General features: G+C 37.4%; 3 protein-coding genes across 3 annotated transcripts; 1 reads left to right on the top strand and 2 right to left on the bottom strand.

Annotated features, from left to right (window-relative positions):
- Positions 1 to 771: 771 nt before the first annotated feature.
- cdca8 (cell division cycle associated 8) lies at positions 772 to 8,453 on the bottom strand. The gene is made up of 11 exons (XM_073822355.1): positions 8,388 to 8,453; positions 8,163 to 8,263; positions 7,959 to 8,087; positions 6,599 to 6,636; positions 6,422 to 6,494; positions 6,265 to 6,329; positions 5,464 to 5,546; positions 5,254 to 5,349; positions 3,993 to 4,122; positions 3,817 to 3,903; positions 772 to 1,600 (listed from the first exon to the last, which is right to left on the bottom strand). The coding sequence occupies exons 2-11, from the start codon at positions 8,254 to 8,256 to the stop codon at positions 1,568 to 1,570; spliced, it is 828 nt and encodes a 275-aa protein (XP_073678456.1). The 5' UTR covers positions 8,257 to 8,263; positions 8,388 to 8,453; the 3' UTR covers positions 772 to 1,567.
- Positions 8,454 to 8,655: 202 nt separating this feature from the next.
- airim (AFG2 interacting ribosome maturation factor) lies at positions 8,656 to 11,864 on the top strand. The gene is made up of 4 exons (XM_073822353.1): positions 8,656 to 9,146; positions 10,098 to 10,277; positions 10,393 to 10,511; positions 11,184 to 11,864. The coding sequence occupies exons 1-4, from the start codon at positions 8,878 to 8,880 to the stop codon at positions 11,222 to 11,224; spliced, it is 609 nt and encodes a 202-aa protein (XP_073678454.1). The 5' UTR covers positions 8,656 to 8,877; the 3' UTR covers positions 11,225 to 11,864.
- Positions 11,865 to 12,548: 684 nt separating this feature from the next.
- On the bottom strand, positions 12,549 to 15,307 carry cldn35 (claudin 35). The gene has a single exon (XM_073821768.1). The coding sequence runs from the start codon at positions 13,667 to 13,669 to the stop codon at positions 12,983 to 12,985; it is 687 nt and encodes a 228-aa protein (XP_073677869.1). The 5' UTR covers positions 13,670 to 15,307; the 3' UTR covers positions 12,549 to 12,982.
- Positions 15,308 to 19,235: the final 3,928 nt, after the last annotated feature.

Below are 19,235 nucleotides of genomic sequence, written 5' to 3'. Positions count from 1 at the left end.
GACTCGAGACTTTCTTGTGACTTGCAAAACAATGACTTGGTCCCACCTCTAGTAATATTTGTCAACTACCTAAATTTGTCACTACCGAAACATATGTAATATATAATTTAATTAGAAGGGTTATATTGACCTATTAAGATTTTGCTTACATCTACATTGTAAATATACTTCATATTTGACAAAACATTCCATGTTTTGGTAGCGACCACATCACATTACAGAATTTAAGTTCCATACTAAACCACCATTAAAACATACTAACAAAAAAAAAAACAATAATAATAAATGCATAACTGTTCTAAAATGTTTATTTCCCTTAAATATAAGGATTGTGTGTTTCCTTTTGTCACTACTGAAACAATGACGACGTGTTTTGGTTGTGACAAATTTATGGAATTCACAAAAAAAAAAAAATAATAATAATAATAATCAGAAGGATACTTTTCAAAACAACAATGGAGAAAAAAAAAAATACCAAACTTATTTGAGTATCAAGTTGAAATTTAGGGTTTAGGGTTCAGGACAGCCACCTCCTAATTGAAAGAACCCAATAATTGATGATTTTATTTATTTATTTATTTTTATGATTTTAATTAAGCTTCCTAATATTTTAAATATTATTATGGGTTTTAATATATAATAGAATGATCCTAGTAACAAATAAGATTTGATTACTTAAATGTGCTTTTTGGTCGTGGAACAAAATGAACGAACAAATGTAATCCTGTAAAGGTAATTTCTATAATAAAGTAACTAACATGCCCATTCATGTGAGAGAAAGCATACTCAACTTTATTTCACAGACCACAGATCTGTTAGCTTTGCATTTGGCATGACTCACAATGAATAAGGCTGTAAACTTAGGTATTCAGAGTCATTCAGTACATGTTCTCCCCAACTGGCTTCACACAGCAGCCAGAAGAACTGGCAATGTTTTTCTTTTTCATAAACATGGAGCCAATTTCATTTGAAACTTGACGTCAGTCCACCTGCTATCAATGTTTTACACTGCAACCACCAGAGGGCAATCTAGTTTAAGCAATACTATAGAACAGGTGCGGTCTTTATCTCTAGGCTGTTAATTAAATCTTTTAGAACAGATCAGAAATTTCTCCCCTCAAATATAATTCTCACATGTGTATATCCAAACATGCCAGTAAAAGACTGGAATATCAGAAATGATCAACTTACATTTTTTCTTCTTTGCCATCATACAACTTCTTGTTGGTTTTTATGTCTTTTTTTAGAGCTTGACAGACCCTGGTTACAATTTTAAAAAAATCTAAAGAAACAGGACAAGGAAAAGTAGGGATGTGGAATCAGGGTTTTTAAGAGTCATATTTACAAAAGGCAGTACAAAGATTATGACAACAACTAATCTTATTTACATTTTCCTTTTAAAAGCTTGTGGGAATGAAACTATACCACATATTTAAAACATGGAAGAAAAAAGTTAAAGCCACACCATTATAATACAAAAATAAAATGGAAAAGAATACGAGTACACAATGCTGATGGTTTGAAGGGATATTACAATGCAGAGTGCTGTACAAAATTGAAGAGGTGTTCACTTGGTTCCACACAGAGTTGTGAGACGATTCTGCATTAGAGGAAAAAAAGTTATTTTAATGTCTGCCAATTTAGAAGGTGGTATCATTTTAAAAAAAACATTTAAAGGTGCCATAGAATGGAAAACTGAATTTACCTTGGCATAGTTAAATAATAACAGTTCAGTACATGGACATGACATAGCATGAGTCTCAAACACCATCGTTTCCTCCTTCTTATATAAATCTAGTATTTGCAAAAGACCACCGAAAAATAGGTCAATTCCAACATAACACCGACTGTTGCGAGATCGTTAATAGTTACGCCGCCAACATTTGCATCGCCCAATCATCATTAACGTCAGCACATCAGTTAAACAAGGCAAGCCACTGAAGGGACACGGTTAGCTTAATGCTAGTGCTAGCCTGTTACATTGCTATACATAGGATTTCACTTACCACATAAACAGAGAGATGACTGCGCTGATGGTGAATGATGGAGAAATAACTGTGTTGATGGCGAATGATTTACAGATCTGGAGAATCACTGACGAGCAGCTCAACTTGTGTGGTAAGTACTTGTGTCTCTGCATTGTAACTTTAAACAGAGCACATTAGGCATGGGATGATAACCGGTTTCAAGGTTTACCGCGGTTTGAAAAAAAGTCACGGTTTCAAAACCGCAAACAAAAAAAGTTATACCGTTCCTACGATATGTGCATTTTCTGTGTCGTCAAAGTGAAAGCGCAGGACTCGCTACTAGGTTGTGTGTGTGCGTACCTGCAGCGAAAACAATGCAGCCCCTCCCCCAGCGGTTAGTGCTGCAGGCGCGTGTCTGTGATTGTGCACGTGATCCACAGTCAGTGACACTCAGCAGTAATATAAGTTCAGGATGGCCGAAGGAGGTGAACCCCCACAACACAGAGTGGGGAATAGTAGACTATATGTACTAACCTTCATTTCTGTGACTGAACATTAGTACAACAATTAAGTTAAGGTGAAATCACGTCTTTGCTTTAAGCACTTCTGCTACGTTAAAGGTGCAGTGTGTAGGTTTTTGCGGCATCTAGCGGTGAGGTTGTGAATAGCAACAGTCCACTGCTCACCCCTCCCTTTACAGAACTACGGAAGACCATACAGGATTAAAATCTCGCCTTTTTTGACAGCAACGAATAGTGAGATTTCTTTTAAAACGTAGTTTAAGGAATTATATGTACTTAATCATTCAATAAAACTTTGTTATTGTCAATATTACTGTTACTTGTTCATCATTGTGTCAGTGTTTTGTTTATTTCACAAGCTGATAATTCTAAGTTAATAAAAACATAATGGTTCATTAAGGTCTTTATGCACCCCTGAAAACATAGTTATTGCACCTCTGTCTAGAGATCATCTTAAATATTACACAGTGCACCTTTAACATTTAAAAAAAAAAAAACTGGCTGGCTCTCACATGTCTTTGAGTGTTTGTTTATTTTTGGAACTGTCACTAATGGTCATATTTTTGCTTTGATTAGTGATTGCATTTTTTCTATTAAGAAGGATTTGTTTTTGAAAATTTTATTTTGTTGATTATTGTTGAGCTGCAGGCTTAGGCTCACACAAGTGACTGAAATTTAATTTAATTAAGAAGATTCAATTATTTATTTTAATTATTTTGCCTGATGTTCCTTGTTACAAAATGTTCTATATGTTTCCTAAAATAAAATATACTGTGTTCAGTGTAAAAAAAAATATATATATTTTTTTTTACCCAGACATTTAAATATAACATTGTAGAGCAATACCGTGATATTTTTATCCAAGGTTATCATACCGTCAGAATGTTATACCGGCCCATGCCTAGAGCACATGCATCACAGTAATCAGACTAAAATGTCAGCGATTCAAACCGGCAGATTCAACAAACCGCATATTAAAAGCGGCTAGAGCTCCGTAATAAATATATATTTTTATCCATGTGCCAGCTATTGAGCTCTGTGAAACAGCCATTCAGAGCAGAGCTCATTAATATTCATGAAGCTTCCAAATAAGGCAAAAACAGAGCATTTTATTATAGGGGCAAATCCTAGGGTTGTAAATGGACCTGTAAAACCATTTCTGGAGATTTTTTGCCCTTTCCTATGCCATATACCTTCTATGTAGATATCAGAGAACAATTTAAAATATTCTCTCAATGCATTCTATGGCACCTTTAAAGTACATTTAATTTAAAATTAATTTAGTAAAAAAAAAAAAAAAAAAAAAACCTTAACACAGCAATACATACCTGCAGGTTTCTGATACTGCGTAGGGCGTTCTCATCCAGCTGACTCAGATCCACAGAGTCCATCTCACTGGCCAGCAGCTGAATGCACTGAAATGATAAAGAAAACATGTAATGTATGCATACATACACAATGTTCTTTGCTCTATTAGTAACAGTAGCAGCAGCAAATCACCCACCTCTCCGTTTCCGAGGGGGACACTAATGATGATGTCCTCTCCACCGCCAGCAATAGGTGAGCCGTTAACAGACATGCTATATACCTTCTCCCTGTGACGTGCAAGTCTCAATGCTGGAGTTTTGGGCAATCTGACATACACAAAAAAGACATTTACACAATTACTCCTAAGACTTAGACTTTTTTCAAAGTTTGAAACCATTTTAAAATTATTTGACTTTTGGGATGCAAAAATTCAGATTTCAGACCATGTAAAATACTGAAATGGGATCTTGTAGATTGAGCCTTTTTTTTGGCAAATGTGCAACTTGTGAAAATTAATAAATACACTACCAGTCAAAAGTTTTTGAACAGTAAGATTTTAATGTTTCAAAAGATTAAAAATTAAGTAAGATTTTAATGTTTAAAAAGATTAAAATGTTTAAAAAGTCTGCATTTATTTGATCTGAAGCACAGCAAAAACAGTAAAAATTGGAAATATATTTAAATATTAAATTTATTCCTGCGATCAAAGCTAAATTTTCAGCATTATTAGTCCAGTGTTAGTTTCACATGATCCTTCAGAAATAATTTTAATATGCTGATTTGCTGTTCAAGAAACATTTTTATTAATTATTATCATCATTAATATTTAAAACAGTTGAGTACATTTTTTTTTTCAGGATTTTTTGATGAATGGAAAGGCCCAATGATCAACATTTTTCTGAAATAAAAAGCTTGTATAACATTATACACTGTCACTATACCATTTAAAAGCTTGGAGTCAGCGTTTTTTTTTTCTTTGGAAAGAAATAGACATTAATACTTCTATTTAGCAAGGAACAAAAGTGATGATAAAGACATTTATAATGTTACAAATGATTTCCATTTCAGATAAATACTGTTCTTTTGAACTTTCTATTCAAAGAAACCTGAAAAAGAAAAAAATATTCTACTCTGCTGTTTTCAACATAAGTTTTTGGAGCATCAAATCAGAATATTAGAATGATTTCTGAAGGATCATATGACTGGAGTAATTGCTAAAATTCAGCTTTGAAATCACAGAAATAAAGTACATTTTAAAATACATTCAAATAGAAATGTTATTTTAAATAGTAAAAATATTTCAAAATTGTACTGTTTTGACGTTCTTTGGATCAAATAAATGCAAAAAAAAAAAAAAAGCATTAAAAAAAGCTTGACTGATAGTGTATATTGAAAAAGGCATTCATATTTAGAGCCCACAATCAAAGCCACACAATGTCATGTGTAAGTGTATTTACCTTGGGTCAAAGCGTGGCGTGATGAGTGGAGTGGCACCAATGACTGAAGACTCCATTAAACTTCTAGCAGGGGTGATCAGAGGCTTTCTTGTAGACCTATGCACAAAAAGCAAACACAGATTCAGACTTAAGAACAATTTATTGGGATTCTGAGAGGCAACACTGGACAAAATCTGTGTTTAATATTAGCTGATTGTATATTTTCTTTACTTTTGGATGGTGTTGCCCTGTTTGTTGATGGAGAGTGCTCTGGCCTTCTTGGATGTAGAAGGTGCCTTCTTTGATGCTTTCTTCTACATTAGACACATTAAGGAGAGAAAGGCAGTCAGGCTCTTGTACACACAGAAACAGTGGCCCAAATTTCTTAAGGGTCCTTCCAAGATTAGTATTACAAAGTATTTCTTTAACATAAGCAATTGTAGATCAAACAGTACAGTATAGCAATAGCAGAACCAAGGTTATGCATGAAAAAGAAAATAACTGAAAAAAATGTATATAGTGTTTTCACAACGCGTAAACAATGCCACTAAACCAAACGAAACTCGCATATCTTGCTGATTATTGCTGCTAAAAAAATCATCAATTATTGTCATGTTTTGGGCTGTACTAATTGGTTAGTTTGTCAAAATATTGCACCTTCTCTATATGATTTAGCAGCTTCCACATGTTTTTTTAGTAGTACATTAACATGCAATCCATGCTGTTGTTTACATGCGGGTAACTGACCAAACCATGATGTAAGTGCAAACCCTCTATACAGTGAAAACAGAGTTGTTTTGGATAAAAGCTTCTGCCAAATGTATAGCAATGCATATGTCCTACTTAAATGTTTGGAGGTGGTAATCTAGATTTTAGTTGGAATACGCACATTGCATATTTTCACATTTTATTTTAGAGGCTCAAAGAGTTTATCACTGCTACATAGTGACAACAATCACATGTACTCATCTTGTCAATACAATAATTTCAACATGATACTTGGTAGATTACAAAGACTATACTACCACAAACCTTCTTCACTGCAGACTTGAGAGGTGCCATGTTTTCATCCTCTGAGTTTGCACCATTCTTGGCTTCTGTGAATGAGGTAAAAGTGGAAATAATTTAATTAGCATTGAAATTACAGGTAAAAAGGTTTTAACAAGCTGACAGAGGGTGCAAAATGTACCTTTGGCACCTAATTTGGGAATCACATGATTCTTGGCAATAGCAAGCTCTACTTGAGCAGCTTCCTCCCTCACCTGAACAGAGAAAGAAGACTTTAAATCAAAACCAACAGTGATTGATTTCACAATATTGATGAGTTTATAACATATGGCTAAATAAACATGTTCTTTGCAAGTACCTTTGAATCATCCACTGGTGACTTTGGCTTTTCTACATCTGAAATTTAAAATGAGAACTGTGAGACAGAATGTCTAAATGTAGTTACGTGAAATATTTATTCCCATGCTATTTAAGCACATATTAACAGAAACAAGGACTACCAGTCAGAAATGATGCAACTTACATACATGACCCTGGACCACACACACACACAAAAAAAAAAAATCTTAAAGGGATGGTTCGGAGTAGAATTGACTTCATTGCTATGCATTCTGAAGCCCATGTAAATACCCCATCCGAAGTTTTTTTACCTTAGTCAAACATTTATGGAGATAGAGTTTTTCGAATTTCTTGTTACAGGAGTGAATGGTACATGTGATGTATCTCGTAAATTGCACCACTAAACGTGCAAGTAATCTTACCAAACTTGTACAGTAGTGTAAATAGGTTATGTACTCACAAAACGCTGCATCAGAACATTTGTAAGTCCACCATGAGTGTGTTAAAAACACGTTTTAGCAGATCCCTACTAGTCTCAAAAACTACAAATGGCGATACGTCGACGTCACTTCCCTGGTTTGAAAAAAGCACGTAAAAGTCCTCCTACAAGTTGACATGCACACAGATGTAGTAGGAGGACTTTTACGTGCTTTTTTCAAACCAGGGAAGTGACGTCGACGTGTCGCCATTTGTAGTTTTTGAGACTAGTAGGGATCGGCTAAAACGTGTTTTTAAAACACTCACGGTGGGCTTACAAATGTTTTGATGCAGCGTTTTGTGAGTACATAACCTATTTACGAGATACATCACATGTACCATTCACTCCTGTAACAAGCAATTCGAAAAACTCTAATATCTCCATAAATGTTTGACTAAGGTAAAAAAAAAAACTTCGGATGGGGTATTTACATGGGCTTCATTGCATAGCAATGAAGTCAATTCTACTCCGAACCATCCCTTTAAGTAGCATGGGTGAATTTGTAGCAATAGCCAAAAATACATTGTATGGGTCAAAATGACCAATTCCTTAAGCCAAAAAACATTAGGATATAAAGTAAAGATCATTTTGTAAATTTCCTACCATAAATATATCAAAACAGTTTTTTTTTATTAGTAATATGCATTGCTAAGAACTTAATTTAACTTTAAAGGTGATGTTCTCAATATTTGGATTTTTTCAGATCCATACCATATTTTCAAATAGTTATATCCCGGCCAAATATTGTCCTGTCCTAACAAACCATACATCAATGGAAAGCTTATTTTATGCAGCATTTAGACGATGTAACGTTATAACACCGAATTAAAAAAAAGACCTTTATGACTGGTTATGACAGAGTCACATATACGACATGGTACAAAAAAACTAAAATACTTACTGCAATAATCGATCCAGTTCATTTTCCTCACAGCCATGGGAAGCTTTATCAAAGCTGTCTTGTAAAGGTTGTCTGCATCCTTCAGAAGATTGTTCGCCTTCTCCTTTAGTCTTTCAACAATGGTATGAACTACAGTAAAAGAGTGAAGCTTTCAAAATATGAACACAAACATGTACGCATTCAAACACTAACGTCAAAGTTTACCTTCATCGTCAAAATCAAGTAGAAAAGCTTCCAGTTTCGGCGTTTTGGGATTCTTCTTGTTTTTAGCATTCTGGGTGCGTTTTCTCGGTGCCATGATGAACCTGAAACACAAAGACGATAAATTCCTTCAACCCCACGGCGATTACGCTAATGTGTTTTAGTATATGGTATATACATATATATAGTCAACTAGAACGATATAAAGTGCATGTATATTTTTCTTACTCTAACAACCCGGTCTATGTCGAACTGTGTCTCTCTCTGCAGCGGACATCGGCAGTTAGGAAGAACCTTTTCAAATTTAACGCTGCGACGTCACTAAGCCAATCAGGATGGAGCTCTGGCCGTCGCTTTGTAAACATCTGTGTGCTCTGACCAATAAGATAACGCCTCTCTTAAACGAAGACTCTGTCCAATGGTTGAGTGTTTTACTCTCAGGGCTAAAGAAAGAAACAAGCGGATTGGTGGATGACACATGTGTTCCCGGAAGAAGCGCATCGCAGTTATCACATGTACGTCTACGATGGAAACTAGACGATTTTATGGGCTCTCACAGATATAATTTGTGATTTAGCTGATAAATTGAAATATTAGCGGGGTATGATTGATAATATAGTTTAAAAATGTATTTAATATATTAGTTATATGAGTCTTCTGTAAAAGAACGTCGTTCACAGTGTTTCTCAAGTTTTGTCACTGAAGAAGATTAAAAAAAATGTCCAGTGCTGTTTTATTATCACTGCACCAACAACTCAAAAAATGCTTTGAGACGTTAAAAGCGAATAAAACCATTTGGGATGGTGAATTAGCTGAATGCAAACCTCTCATGAGCTCTCTTGGAAATCTTGCAGTGCAGTTGAAGGCATTGAAAAGCGTTCAGATTGCTAATACACCTCTTGCCAGTTTCCCTAGTTTACAAGAACGCCTTCATTACAAACTGTCCCTGGCTGTGGATGCAGTTCTAGGAAAACTTGCAGAGAAAATGTAAGTCCTGTTTGATTATTATTCTAAATAAGTTATTCACTTCCAAAACAGACATTTCCAGATAATTTACTCATCCACTTGCCATCCAAGATGTTCATGTCTTTCTTTCTTCAGTCGTAAAGTAATTGTGTTTTTTGAGGAAAACATTTCAGGATTTCTCTCCATATAGTGGACTTCAATGGTGCCCCCGAGTTTGAACTTCCAAAATGCAGTTTAAATGCTTCAGATGGCTCTAAACAATCCCAGCTGAGGAAGAAGGGTCTTATCTAGCGAAACAATTGGTCATTTTCTAAGAAAAATTACGATTTATATATTTTTAACCTCAAATGCTCATCTTGTTTAGCTTCTGTGTGAACTCTGTGTATTCAGGTTCAAGACAGTCCGGGTAGGTCGAAAAACTCCCAACTCATTTTCTTCTCCAACTTCTAAATCGCTGCAGAAGTACCGACCCAGTGTTTACAAAGTGAACATTCAAAGAAGATCAAACAGCCTTTACAAAAAGGGTAAAACGTGTAGGATGATTTTGAAGTTGGACAAGAAAATGAGATGGGTTTTTGACCTACCCTAACTGTCTTGAACTGTCTGAGTTCACACAGAGCTAAACAAGACGAGCATTTGAGATGAAAAAGTATATAAATTGTCAATTTGTTTAGAAAATGACAGATCGCTTTGCTAGATAAGACCCTTCTTCCTCAGCTGGGAATGTGTAGAACCCTTTGAAGCTGCATTTAAATTGCATTTTGGAAGTTCAAACTTCTGGGCACTATATGGAGAAAAATCCTGAATGTTTTCCTCAGAAACCATAATTTCTTATCAACTGATGAAAGAAAGACATGAACATCTTGGATGTCAAGGAGGTGAGGAAATTATCTGTAAATGTTTGTTCTGAAAGCGAACTTCTCCTTTGGAGCACATAAAAACCAATACTTAATTTAATGCCTTTATTTCCAGGGATGCTCTTCAGAAGGTGCGGGATGGCATCAGTCAACAGGTGTCTGCTGTTTTCCAGTTCTATGAGAAAAACACAGACGCTCTTGACATTAACGCTTGTGTCTCCAGATCTGCCATCTGTCCCTCCATTTCAGACATGTTAGAGTGGCTTCAAGATGCAAATCGCTATTACCGCCTACAGTATCCTTTAAGTCTCATTCCTCATGACCACTGTTGCCATCTATTTGATGCGTCATCTCTCTGTGTGTTAGATGCATGTATTATTTTGCAATGAATCCTCAATTTATCTGGTCAGATTAATGCAGAGAAAGAACTTCCTGCAGATGCTGACACCCAATGACCTTACGTTAATGGAAACAGCACCAAAGAGATGGGAATCTCTTCATTCAGCTAGTGGAGAGGAGAGAATTGCAGGTATTTCCCCTTTTCCTAGAGTAGATAAGGTTACACGCTTTGGCCCCATTTTCACCTGGTATTAATGTCTGTCTTGGAGGATCTGATTACAAGTGCTTAGAACTAAAAACAGGAGTAAACAGCGGTCCAGAACATTTTCTGATGCTCCCTTTTTATCACAAATGGACATAAAAACACATTTAATATGTTTATACCAGGTGTAAACTGATAATTTGATATTGTGTAATAGATTGGCTGCATTTATTAATCATTTGTTCCTTTGCTGTAAATTGTGAGCATTTTATAAGTGTTGGAAATTAGAATACAAGTACATGTAACATACAAATACAGTGGTGGCCAAAATTATTAGAACACTAGTATTTTCACCAGCTAAAAATGGTTTTAAGTCAGTTATTGCTATTTTTTGATGTAGTGTGTCAACAGCCAGTGCTCTACACAGAGATCTGATCTCATCATCATCCAGTCTGTCTGGAATGACATGAAGAACCAGAACAAACTGAAACAGACTAAATCCAGACGTTACAGCAAAAGATAGAAATAACTCACTTAAACCATTTTTTAGCTGGTGAAAATAATAGTGTTCTAATAATTTTGGCCACCACTGTATATACAATGTATAACAGTAAAATTAGAGATTTTGCTCTCTTAATATTTGTTAATTTTGTTTTTTAGATGCATTGTGTCAAGTATCATTCTTCATGGACACTGAATAAATGCCGGCTACGTTATCAAGGTGTCATTTCCACATCCTGTGTTGGCTATTGTTCTTTTTCAACGAAGGATCCTTACATAAAGGACAGTGGTATGGTAATGGTGGAACTCTCACTCATGGATTGATTTTGTTTTGCTGTGGGCATAAGTTTGACAAAGACTGTATATCAGCATTGGTGTAAGAGCAGTGCTCTTATTATTTTAATAAATGTCGTTATTTAATTTATGCTTTTTATTTTTTTATATTGATAAAAACAACTGCACTTTTGTCATTGAATGTCACATCACACGTTTATTTTTTCCTCAGATGGTTCAAGTTCACACAATTTTAATAAATACAGAGAAAATACAATGAACACAGCAATCAAGACATACTGAATGTGGGTGTACTGTTTCTAAGGACAGCAGTGGTGTGATGTAATTTGTCTACAAAACACAAGATAGATTAGCATTTACAAAAAACAAATAAGAGAAAAACACTGCAAAATGGGCCGAAGAGTTCATTTAGCCCATAGTTAATACTATTGGACTGAAAAACAAAAATGTCTTATCAAATTGTCTAAATGTCCTTATTAATAGTAGAATTCTGGAATGAACACTTCATATGAAAAAATAAATTATTAGGCAGAGTTACAAACAGTAGGGGAAGTAACATGTTAGACCCACTGCAATACATACTACAATGTTGCTACTCAAACACTATGTTCCTTATTCTAGATACTAGATTGTATTTAATTAAAGGTACACTCAGTAAATTCCTCCATGTTAAAACCCCTACCCCTGAAGAAATGAATAATACTTACGACAAAGATCACATGGGCCAGCTGTGTTTTACAATTCAGTTGAGCTAAGAAGTTTAGATAAAGCGTAAGTGTATCAGTCTTTCCTGTGTTTGGGTTGAAACCATTTGTTTTTCAGTGGTAAATGTCAATCATTATTTTTTAAATTCCATTTTCGCTAGTGGTGCAGAAATACAGTCTAATTTCTGCTGCACCCGTGTCAAAGAAAGTTTTTAAAAACTCATGTTTTACCATTTGTCTGACAAACTAATAGTTCCACTCCAATCTGACAACTTTGGTTGTACAGAAAAAATAGCAGATTGCAATTTAATTTTGGTGCCACTTGTGGTGCAGAAGTGACACTTTAAAAATAAAGCTTTACAAACAAACATACAAATATATCTAAATAAAAGCAAACCAAACAAATAACAATAAATACAATATGTATATTACAGACAACGTAATAAAGGAGCCAAAGTCAACAGCATTAACATATGTGATCCTGGATCACAAAACCAGTCTAAGTAGCACGGGTATATTTGTAGCAATAGCCAAAAATACATTGTATGGGTCAAAATTATCGATTTTTCTTTAATGCCAAAAATCATTAGGATATTAAGTAAAGATCATGTTCCATGAAGACATTTGTAAACTTCCTAACATAAATGTATCAAAATCTAATTTTTGATTAGTAGTACGCATTGCTAAGAACCTTTTGCACCCTCAGATTCCATATTTTTAAATAGTTGTGTCTAGGCCAAATACCATACATCTATGGAAAGCTTATTTATTCAAGAAAATTAAAAAAAAAACCTTAAGACTGGTTTTGTGGTCCAGGGTTACATATGTCTGATGTACGAGCAATGAAAGAAATGGAAATGGAAATATGAATAGGATCTCAAAACAAATATTACGAAGTACATCTTTAATAATTATCCCTGTTTCGCCACACTTTCCCATATTTGCTTTTGTTTTTTTTTATCATACATACTCCTTTAAAGGCAGGGTACTGGTGGTAATAGGCTTCGGCGGATCGGGAGCAGAAGGCCTTGAGTTTGCAAAACTACGGCCTATGTACCCACGTCTGTACCCTCCTCTCTCGATGTGTGGGCAGGTACTGCTTAGCACTGCCCCGCTGATCATAAGAATCACGGCTGCTGCCCATCCCAGGTAAATGGCCTGACCCAGCTCCCGCTTGTGCTGGAGGGGAACATTGGGGTTGTAGAAGTCCTGCACCACAGTGTTTGCTGTCCAGGAAACCGGCACTAGGACGCACAGGCCCGTCAGGATGAAGAGCACCCCACCGGACAGCGCTATGCCAGCCTTGGCATGGCGATCGTCCCCGGCACAGGTGGTGCACTTCATTCCACAGCAAGAGACAGTGCAGGACAACCAGCCCAAGAAGATAGCAATGCACATCAACGCCCGTGCCGCCTGGATATCAGGTGGTAGAGCCAGCATGGAGTCGTAGGTCTTACACTGCATGTGGCCAGTGGTCTGGTAGATGCAGTTCATCCAGATCCCCTGCCAAACTATTTCGGAGGTCAAGATGTTGCTACCTATGAAGGCCGTGACCTTCCACTGGGGAAGGGCAGTCACTGCTATAGCCATCACCCAACCTGTCACAGCACAGGTAAAGCTGATCAGCTGCATACCTGTGTTCACCATCTCGCCACCCTCTGAGTACCACGCCTCCTCGGGCCACAACCTCGAAGACACTTTTCCGCTTGCAGGTGGTCCAACTATAGATAATAGCTTCAGACCTCCTTGCCCACAGAGGTTGGCACGTTTGCCAATTCTCGGCAAGAAGTCTTGGTCAGTCCTTCTTTGAAACTGCCTCGCTAGACTTCTGGGTTTTGTCTTTTAAATTTCTCAGAACAAAGTTTTCCTTAGACGCATTAGTCCTCCACAAGTAGTCACAGTTAGTCCTTGTGTCCTTTAAAAGTTCCCTGCTAGACCTCTTGGTTTTGTCTTTCAAATTTCTCAGAGCAAAGTTTTCCTCAGATGCATTAGTCCTCCACAATTCGTCGCAGTTAGTCCTAGGTATCCTCCTTTAAAAGTTCCTTGCTAGACCTCTTTGTTTAGGCTTTCAAATTTCTCAAAGCAAAGTTTTCCTCAGATGTATTAGTCCGCAGTTAGTCCTTGTGTCCTCCTTTAAAGTTCCTTATTAGACCTCTTGTTTTTATCTTTAAATTTCTCAAAGTGCTTTCCGTTTTTGGTCTTGTCACATTTGCCAGTCCCCCGCAAGAAGTCTTGGTCAGATCCTTGCCAGACTCTGAGATTTGTCTTTCAGAATTCTTGGAACAAAGTTTTGTTCAGCCACATTCTAGTCCGTCTTTTGGTTCCTCAGACAGTTGTATTCACTTTCGCCTGGTCTTTCTTTGAAGCGATGAATAATTGAAGAACTGCTGCCACTTGTCTCAACTCACCCACATGGGATTGATTGAACTTCAATGAGAGTACTATCATCACAGGCTATGTCCAGAGGGTAGAAGTTGGTCTTGCACCACTGTAAAGTGTGGTGGACTTCTTGTCTTCTCGGTAAAGAAAGATCTACTCTTATCGCCGGGACATGTGTCCCTGTTGCTACCCAGTCCGGTGTTGGCTTACCCAAATAGGTCACACCGATTGAATTTGATACTGTGACGTGGATGCACTGGCTGTCAAAGATGCATTACTTCCAAGCACCCAACAAACGTCAAACAAAGCCTAAACTAGAGTCTGAATGATGGGAAAGGCCCTCGTAAATTATCCAAGAGTTTTGTGAGGGCTAAAAAGAAAGGTTCTTCAGATGTGACACCTGGATGGATAGATGCCAAAAGTAAAGAGATGTTGTCCTCTTTAGGTTAGCTGCTCTTATAGAGAGGAGTGTCGTATCGAGAGCAGACACAAAAAGGGAGCTGTGCTTCAGGCCACTTAGGCAAAGACAAAAGCAAAGTCCTCTTCCCTGCAAAACCTTCACGGGTTGGTTGGTTGCTGTCAGAGTGGAGATCGCCTATTGGGCGGCCCGATAACCCTTACAGGTGTTTCAAGTGTGCCAGTCCCGTCCATCTTTAGAAACACTGTCGAGCAAAGCCACTCTCATCCTGAAAGGAAATCAGCGGATGGCAGGATATAAAGGGAGAGGAAGCGAGACAGAGGAGGGAGGGCAAGAGTGGTGTCTGCTAGCGGATCAATTAACACAAAGACAATCTAGGGGCAACAATACGCCTCAGTTCTTTTGAGGGACCGCTACAAAAAAAATGCTTGCTATTTCCTTTATACAGACAAAGAAAGAAATTGTGGGCTTGTGAGGGTGTTGCTGCTGTTGGCATTTCTAGGGGCGACTGTGGTGACTAACACCAAAATCCTCACTTTGAAACAGCATGCCAGTCCATTTTTTGTGATGGATAACATTAGTAATCGACTTCCTTTCAAAAACATTCTCAGTAAAATAGAATTTTAAGAAGTGTGAATTGACATGGCTGTCATGTTGTAAAGGGATATTTTACAAAGATACAAATGATCTAATTACAGCAATATAAGGTTACCTTGCAAGGTGATTAAACATGAATTGATTGCATTGTTGTTTTGGGCTGCGTGTGTACTATATTTTACATTTTAAAATTGTAATTATTTGCTAAAGAACTACTACCAAATTGTTTCCAAAGGCTATGCTGTTTTTGTGAGTCATTTTGCCCCTTTCCTTTGTTTCGGCCTGCTCCATAACCTGCAAACGTTAGTGTCTGAGGTGATGAATTAAATATTACAGCTACAAGATCTCTGGTTTAAGTTTCCTTTCTCTTGTGGCTGCCTCTCCTTGGCAACAGTGGTCATGACAACAGCACAGGACACAGGAAATAGAGGAGTGGGTACACAACACAGGAGAGAATGGGTACACAAAAGAGAGAGAGAGCAGATGAATGAGTGACAGCCCACGGTGAAGCTCAAGTGTAATTCAACAATCATACAATAATACAGCTTTTAAAAAGGCAACCTGTAGTATACACTTCTCACATGACTTCTCAAACAAATAAATAGAGGGAGAGAGAAGAGGTGGAAAAAGTAGGCTTTTAACATCTTTGCAAATTAAAAAAAAACTAAAATGATTCCATTGCATAAGTATTCATACCCTTATCTACGACAGTTGAAAATTTATCTCAGGAGCATTCATATTGGTTGTAGATGTTACTACACTTCGAGTGAAGTTAACCTGTGGCAAATGGTTATGATTTGGAAAGGCACACACCTTAATAAAAGGTCTAAAAGTTGAAAATGCATTGCAGAGCAAAAACCAAGCCCTGAACTAAAAGAAACTGCCTGTAGAGCTTAGAGACAGGATTCCGTCAAGCCACGCATCTGGGGAAGTTTTAGAAAAAATTCTGCCGCATTAAAGGTTACCCTTAATGCAGGACATTAAGACTCTTCCTAGAGCTGGCCTCCTGGCCAAACTGAGCAATTGATGAAGAAGGGCTTTGGTTTGGAGTGGTGACCAAGAACCTGATGGTCACCTCTAGTTGAGCTCCATGATCATGTGTGGAGACAAGAGGAAACTTACAGGACAAATATCACTGCGACACTCCACCAATCTGGGCTTTATGGCAGTGTGGCAAGACTCAATCCTCTCCTCAGTGATAACACACTTGGGGGAAAAAAAAAAAAAAAAAAAAAACTAAAGAACTCAGATTGTGAGAAAGAAGATTCTCTGGTCTGATGATCTTCTTTCTAAGCATCATGTATGCAGGAAACCAGGCTCTGCTCATTATTAAGTAAAGTGTGGTGGTAGTAGCCTCATGCTATGGGTCTGTTTTTCAGTGGCAAGGACTGAGGGACCTTGTCAGAGTAGAAGAAAAGCTCAATGTACCAAAATATTGAGATAGCCTAAATGAAAACCCAGTCCAGAGCCTTCAGAACCTCAGACAGGGCAGAAGGTTCACCTTCCAACAGGGCAATGAACCCAAGCCCACAGCAAGACTGGCTTATAGACATCTCTATGAATGTCCTTGAGCGGCCCAGCAAGAGCCTGAGCTTGCACCCGATCAAACATTTCTGGAAAAAACCTGAAAATGTCTGCCAGACCCTATCCAAGCTGACAGAGCTTGAGAGGTAAAGAGGTGAGGAAAAGAATGGCAGATAAATGGTAAATGTGGATGTGCAAAACCCAAAAAAAACATGAGGCTGTAAAGGTGCTTCTGCTCTTATTTCAGTTTTTGTTTTTCTGTTTTTGCTTTGTCATTATGGTGCATGGAGTATAGATTAAAACAGTTTAACATAAGGCAGCAACCTAAAACGTTAAAAAAAAAAAAATGAAGGGGTATGAAGTCTTTCGCAAGGCACTGTAAATATACAAAATCCGTACATAGACATTTAGCAAAGAAAATATTTTAAACTGGATAGTGCTGCGGTTTACCTTGTAGACCTAAGCAGGTGTTGCCATCTAGTGGCTTTAAACTGAATCTGTTAAATATCTGTGCAGAAATGAATTTCTAAGTAGGATAACTAAACTTCAGTAATGACAGGAGACAAAGGTGTGTGTTATAGGCATAAAATACCAATTTATTACTTTGCACAATAACACAAATATTCCCTGCAGGCTAAAAAAAAAGGGGGGAGATTTTTTTAAAACAAAGCAGTACAGCAACTGACGGGGCACTCAGATAGGAGAAGCTACAGGAGTCCTGAGCGTTCCCCAGCAGGTCAAAGAAAGTGCCCCTATTGCTATTGGACAAGTCACACAGCTCAGAACACGAGAATAGAACAGCACAAAAAAGCTACACACCAGTAAGAGAAACAAAAACTTAAATTACAATACACATTTTTCAAATAACAAAGCCATATATATCAAATAGGAATAAAAAAAAAAAAAAAAAAATCATGCTCTCTTTAAATTGGGACAGAGAACGGTTAAAAAAAAAAAAAAAAGTTAAAAGAGGTAATCCTTGTGCAGTGGACCCTCGAGGCCCACCACATGCAGAGAGGAAGTGCATGTGTGGAGGTGCCACCAGGGCGGCGCCACAGCACTGGAGAGCCCGAAAGCAGATAGGGAACAAGACGGGGCTCCTAAGACGGAAAGAAAAGGTGAGGAGGTCAGTCTTCGCGGCCCAGTGATTGAAGAAAGTACCTCGTTTGGGTTGGAGCTCCCAAAGACCAACATCCGCACCCCCTCAGCCCCCAAGATCTGTCCCTCATCAGAGTTACTGGAGAAATGTTTAAAATCCTGTAAAAGAGACCGGACAACATCGCTACTCAAAACAGTCTCACTGTATTGATTTACGCAATTAAAAAAAACTTCTGCGCCATAATAAATATTTTATAAGAGATTAGAACAATACTCTGGCATGCAGGCGAGCACAGTTTAAATTTGAAAATTTTCCACATAGCCTAAAGAGCTAATCCACCATATGCACATTCCCACTGATTGATACAAGCAAAATAAGTACATAAACACAAATGGCAATAGGAATCCAACCAACAGCCACATCGACAAAAAGTATTACAGCTTTTAAATTGTTCTAGATTTTCAGGTTATATTGCTTTGCAATGATATCATGATAGAAACTGGAATTAAACGTCATGTAACAATTTAGCGAAAATGCCTAAAAAGGACACTCACACACATACTTATTCTCTGGAAGCCGTGACATCGAGTAACCTATCGACGCTTAAAACCAATTTATTGCATGTGATGCCCTTGCCCACTTCCGGTTCTTCTTTCATGGGACCAGCGTCCACGCCAACGACAGAGTGGCGCTCAAACTCATTCATAGCAAACCTGCTGCTTTACGGATGGTTTATTACAAAGGGTTTTTGCAGAGCGGCCCCCCTGACGAGGCGTGCGCGTTGGAGACCCTTCAAACTGCACCGACGGTGCCGATCAGTCCAAAGGCAGTGCTTATGCTCGTGTGTCTTAATGTACGGTGTCCTATTTTTAATACGCAAGAGAAAGTTCATTCAGATTTATATTATAGATTCAAGTTCATATACACACACAGTAATAAACACACTTTAAGTGTAAAATTCATAGAACTGCTGAACATTGCTAAGATCTTCCCCCCCAAAAAGTTCTGATTTGTCACTCCCATTTGTTTTTTTCCATTAACTTGGTACAGAAATGAGCTAAAACGCAAACTTTGATCAATTTAAATGTTTAAAAACAATTTAAAAAAAAAGCTGTAAGTGGACAAACCAAAGCATTTTGGGCCCTCATTACCATTGCCACGACGCTACAAGAAATTAAACTGTATATTTAAAAAAA

The sequence above is a fragment of the Garra rufa genome, chromosome 17, assembly GCF_049309525.1.
Source record: "Garra rufa chromosome 17, GarRuf1.0, whole genome shotgun sequence".
In the NCBI taxonomy this organism is placed as follows: Eukaryota; Metazoa; Chordata; class Actinopteri; order Cypriniformes; family Cyprinidae; genus Garra; species Garra rufa.
Note: the sequence above shows the minus strand (reverse complement) of the source record. Positions and strands in the feature narration are given on the sequence as shown.